Source organism: Eublepharis macularius, chromosome 14 (genome assembly GCF_028583425.1).
Source record: "Eublepharis macularius isolate TG4126 chromosome 14, MPM_Emac_v1.0, whole genome shotgun sequence".
NCBI classification, from domain to species: domain Eukaryota; kingdom Metazoa; phylum Chordata; class Lepidosauria; order Squamata; family Eublepharidae; genus Eublepharis; species Eublepharis macularius.
Window position 1 is genome coordinate 30,698,260 of NC_072803.1, and position 6,000 is coordinate 30,704,259.

General features: G+C 45.8%; 1 protein-coding gene across 1 annotated transcript; it reads right to left on the bottom strand.

Annotated features, from left to right (window-relative positions):
- Positions 1-2,677: 2,677 nt before the first annotated feature.
- Positions 2,678-4,030, bottom strand: LOC129342516 (D(1) dopamine receptor-like). The gene has a single exon (XM_054998333.1). The coding sequence runs from the start codon at positions 4,028-4,030 to the stop codon at positions 2,678-2,680; it is 1,353 nt and encodes a 450-aa protein (XP_054854308.1).
- Positions 4,031-6,000: the final 1,970 nt, after the last annotated feature.

The window sequence follows — 6,000 nt, forward strand, 5'->3', positions numbered from 1 at the left end:
TGTTTCTACTGTAAATTCAGAATGCTCTTTTAGAAAGCTTACCAGACATCAGCACAGACTCTTTTCTAAAATCCACTGATGTCAGTGGGATAATGATGATGATGATGATGATGATAACTGCACTTATATACCACTCTTCTAGACAGATTAGTGCCTAGAGCAGTGAACAAGTTAGTGTTATTATTATCCCCACAAGACAGCTGGGGAGCTGGGGCTGAGAGGAGTGGCTTACCCAAGGCCACCTACTGAGCTCATGGCAGTTGTGGGATTCGAACCAATAGAGTGCTGATTCGCAGCCGAACCACTTAACCAATGTGCTACAGCAGCTTAGATGGGTGTAACTTTGTTAAGGATGCCACTGTTATTTTCCTTCTCCCCCAAATCAGCCACCCAACTGTTTCAGCTGGGCTTAGACGGATGAGTTAGAGACCTAAAATTGGAGTGCCAGGAGTTCTTGGAAATTATCCAACAACAGGCTTTAGCACAATGGAGGGCAAGCCTTAGACTAGCAATGGTTTATGTTCATGACAGAGGAACACTGTGATTCATACTATAGTTCCTGTTGACCATCAGCCCCTCTCACCCCCCTCCAAGGTAGCTCTTGTGTTCCACATCTCTGGCACATAGATATATTTTGAGACAGGTAATACATCTGTCACATTTTATCCTGCCCTTCCACCAGGTTGCTCAGGACAGCATACATGGATCTCCCCCCACCACCATTTTGTCTCCACAACCACCCTGTGGGTCAGGGTGTGAGAGTGACTGGTTCAAGGTCACCCAAGTGAAATGCATAGCTAATGGGGCAGACCTGTGCGCTATGATGCTCCAGATGTGGTGCATGAATATGGTACTTGCTTACTTAAGGATTTCCCTTTTAAACATTGAAGGAACTACTTAGAATTCTAACAATGAAATAACTGGATCTTAGGGACGCTTAGTTAATTTTTCTGAAATTTATGCATACACCAAAAGACATGCACAAAATCATGTAGGTCAGCCACCACAACTGAAGCTCCCCAGACAAGGCTAACACCTGTTAAACACAGCCGCCCTCACTTAAAAATATACAAATACTAATTAAACTAGTTGCCTCGGTGTCAAGCTTGCAGTCCTGGGCAAGTGAGTCCTGGGGCATATTTCCAAACTTGCTCAGGGCCGTGGCTGTAAATTAAGCAAGAAAAATTATGGATCTCCACCCTGCTCCCAGCCATCTTTCTTGAACAGGCCACCTTTACCGTCCACACATTATACAGGCCATCCTTTCAAGGCAGATAGTCTTAAATGCTGGGCAAGGCTGCAGCAACAAGCAGTTGATAGCACCATTCCACACAAATAATCCGCTACCTCCCAGGCATTGCTGGGTTTTCCTACTCTCTGCTCATTATATTTCCTGCTCTGTGCCCATAGGCCTGCAGCCGTAATAAGCCTACATAGGTTTCCTTTGACTGTACCACAAGATACCTTTTAAAAGGAGGTCATACTTTTCTCATGAAACAGAACCAGAAATTTTGTGATGCAGGATCCTTATGAAAAAGGAGAACATGACACTTCACATTTATATCGTCTTTTCAGTGTCCACACACATTTTGTAGTCTTTACAACTACCTTGTAGGGTAGGCTTGTATCATTACCCTCATGTTGCAAATGAGGACAAGTAAGTTTGTGGCAGAGGTGAGATTTTATCCCAGGAACTCCCAAATCAAAGTTCAGGCTCTTCACCACTTTTTAAGAAAATGTCCTTGTCAATCCTCTCTGTCACTGGCCAGAATACTGGATGTGGAAGACTTCTTTGGCTGCAATCCAAAGAACATTTTCCTGGGAATAAGTTCTATTGAATAAAATGACACTTACTTTTGAGTAGACCTGCTTAGGATTGCTCCCTTATTGAGAGATACAAGGAAGAGGGCTGCTAGGGTGCAACTGTTGTTTAATAAGGAAACTCCTATTATACCAGTGCGACTCACCAGCCTGCTGTTCGGCAACTTCTCTCTTATTGGTGCAGCCCCCTTTATTTACTTCTAGACATAACATGCTGCCCCGCAGGAATCAGACCATTGGGACCTTTAGCCAAGTCATATCTACTCCTAACATCTACCACACAAGAGTTTTTAACTGACGACTGACCCTGGCACCTTCCCTGTAAAAGCAGCTGCTCCCTGTCGCTGTCTCTTCCTCTGAGCCATGGCTCTGCACCCTCTTGTTTTTGAACATTTGGTACAGCACTGTCTACAATCACCCTCTTACCTCCTGTACAATTTATATCTACCTTCATTTATTAAAATGCAAGTTGAAAATTCAGAGAAGATGCCTGTGTCCCTGAGAGGGCGAGACCTCTGCAGTGTCCCTCCCCGCCTCCCTGCAACTCTAGCCCTTGGCACGGTTGACCTCTTAAAATTGGTATGAATTTGTTTTTACACTGCTCATGCAAAGGACTGGCACTCACTAATCTGTGGCAAGCACGCCAGAGGTCTCTGCTCCCTATTCTCTTCCTGAAGTATATCGAAAAGACAGATGATCATCTGCATACTTACTAATAAAATAAAAGCTTTTTCAACTCAGCGAGTTGGTAACAAGAAAGAGTTCTTCTCCTCTACATGCATTCCACAGAACAGATGAAATAGGGATGGTTCCAGAGAGTTCCCCTGCCCTGTCTCCTCCCGCCCCCTTGGCCCTTTCAGTCCAACACATTAGAGGTTAAAGGAGTGATCTTCTCCAGTGATAAGTCCGTCTCACATTCCATATGCACTACAGCAGACAAGACAGCTGTGTTATTGTGAGAAGTTTGGGAGATCTTATCACAAGCAAGGTCATTGTCCTCCCCTTGGAGGGAGGTCGCATGGGGGAGAAGGTGTGGATAACTCAGGGTGACCAAGTCTTTTTGACAGGTGGTGTCGTGATGGTAGGAGACCATCTCATTGCTGAAATTCACTGTCTCCACTGCATTGCTGAGGCAGAAATGGCCACAGCCCAGGAGAGCAGCAAAGGCTTTCCGGAAGTCAGCGTTGAAGGCATAGATGATGGGGTTGAGGGAAGAATTTGCCCAGCCAAACCAGACAAAGATGTTGAAGATGGACTCACTAACACAGGGAAATTTACCCAGGTTGGGGTCACAGAATGGTGCCACACAGTTGAGGACAAAAAAAGGAAGCCAGCAGAAGACAAAAACGCCCATGATAATCGAGAGGGTCTTCAGGACCTTGGTTTCTTTTTTGAAGGAATTCTTCAAGGAGACATCATGGGGGCAGCCACGGGGGCTCTGACAGCTCTGTGCATGCTCCCCAGCCCTCTCTAAAGAAGAAATCCTCCGTATCTGTCGCTGAGCAATGCGGAAGATCCTGGTGTATGTCACGATCATGATGGCAACAGGAATGTAGAAACTAATAAAGGAGGAAGAAATAGCGTAAGTCCTGTTGAGGCTGGAGTCACAGTTTTCCTCAGGGCTCCGTGTGACATTGGGGTCCATTTCATGGGCGGGAAGAAGCTCACCAGCTTTGTGCCACCTCAGCTGGACAGGTATGAACGAGATCAAAACAGAGAGCATCCAAGCCACCCCAATCATGACAAACGCCACCCGTTGGGTCATTTTCCGCTCATAGCGAAAGGGGCTGGAGATGGCCCAGTAGCGATCCACGCTGATGATGCACAGGTTGAGGATGGACGCAGTGGAGCACATGATGTCAAAGGCTACCCAGATGTCACAGAAGCTACCAAATGGCCAGAAGCCAGCCACCTCAGCGACTGCCTTCCAGGGCATCACCAGCACAGCCACAAGGAGATCCGAAACAGCCAGAGAGATGACAAAGAAGTTGGTGACTTTGGAACGCAAATGCCTGAATCTGACCACAGACAAGCACACAAGAGTATTGCCCAGCAGGGTAGAGACGATGAGGAGGAACAGCAAAGTGGCCATCACCACCTGTAGGGGAAGCTGTGAGGCACCCTCCTTTGCCTTGCCTTCCTCTATGAGGCTACCATTAGTCATGGCTGATGCGCCGCCTCCTCTTCCATGCAGGTCAAGACCGTTCATGGCTATTGGAGGTCCTGAAGCATCTGTGTGGCTCCCTTTGTGTTAGATCTCTATCATCGCTTCTACTACAGACCAGCACAGCTACCCACCTGAAACTATCTTCATGAAAGGCACCACATTCAGCCGTCTGGAGCGGAAATCATCAGCCTTACAAAAAACTCGCACAGGTATTCCGATGAAGGAAGCTTTGACTCTCAAAAGCTCACACCCTGGAAATCTAGTTGGCCTCTAAGGTGCTACTGGACCCGAATCTTGCTCTATCAGCCCATCACATCCCTGCTCCATTAATTCTTCACTTGCATTTCAGAAGCAACCATCCCTGGGTCCTAAGGCTCCAGGATCCCACAAGATTTCCAGCGACAAGCAGCCGTGTTCAACCTTTTGTTCCTTTCCAAGATTCTTACCGGCAGCCTGATATTTCCCCCACCCCCTTGTTTTCCAGAGTGCCACTCGCAGCCAGCCAGTTCTCACCTACGGCACTTTTCTTTTTAGCACAGTGGATTGAAATACAAGTCTCCCTCTCTTCTTTTCAGTAGATCAGCAGCGCTTCTATTGCTTGCTGCAAAATCCTAGTTCCTTTTGTGCTGTCCGGGATGGGACTTGTCAGGAGATGAATGGGAGACCTGGGCTTTTGCCATTGTGCCAGCTGGATGCTCTTCTCTGCAGTTTAGCTCAAGCCCCTCTGCTGCTGCTGCCGTTGTGCTCCCCGCTGGTGCCAGCCTGCTGAGAATTGTGCTCAAGTGAGATTCCTTCTTTATCTGACTGTTCAGAAGTGCTAGGGACCCACACTCAGGTGTACTTAGCCAAGATGGATGGGCTCACAGAAAAAGCAAGACAAGAAATGTGAGAATGAGCCATTAGAGGACTGAAGAGGATTCAGATGTCCTCTGCTTCACAGCAGCTGGAATGGAAATTCTGTAAGGACATGCAAGCATCTTGGAAGCAGCATGGAGCTGTATTCCCAAGATCTTACCACCAACTCTGCTGGATTACTTTCACTAGGGATATTCCATTCTTTTAAGTGGATCTTTTGATTTCCTACATGTAAGGGGTTTTTTTCTTCAGTATTTTATCCTATTTGCTGGGAAAAAATGAGAATGGAACTTACCTTCCTTGATATTAAGGACCTAGATCCTGTTAAGGGTGGTTCACTTTTCAGGCCAAGTTGAATCTAAATGTTTTTCTTCCACGTTCGATTAATTAGATAACCAGAAAACAGTGATGTCTCTTGCAGCTCATCCCCCACCCCTAAATAGCACCCTATAGGCAGTTCATGCAACAAGAGCCCAGCATATATTACAAAACAGGCCAGATAGACTCTTCAGTGCAATTGGGGAAGGGATTCCATTTTACGTCAGAGGGTCTGTGAGTTCACTGTAAATACTATTTCCAGATAATTCTGCCATTCTGCTACACATGTTGCATGGACTTGTTATTAATGATTGCTCTAGCATTTTTACAATCTTTGCAGTCCTTATAATCTTATGCGACATTTTCCACAAGCACGTTCCATTTCTCGATGACTGCAACATCAAAAGATTGCTTGCATGTATCCATCAAGTATAAAAAATACTTGTTCTTCCTTTGTTTCTGCAAAATTCACAGCAAAGTTCAAAATTAAGTGGCAAAATGCAGTAAATTTTAAGAGCACTAATTGTTACTAAAACTTTTAAATAATCAACTATCAATGTTTCTAAGACTGTCCCGGTTTCCATATCAGATTTGTCGTAGGGAAGTCAAGTGATAGTGCACGTCAGTGCATATATGAATAAACTCATTTTGCAATGTCTGCTCATTTTACAACAGGAGCAGAGGATACTAGAGGTGGGCACAAACTGGAAAATACCTCAACCACGCAGTTCGTGGTTTGTGGCATTTCATGAACCGCAAACCGCCATGAACTTTGCCTTGTCCGGAAACCAGTTCATTTGGTTTGTGAAAACATTACTTCTGGGGGCATTCCCAGCGTG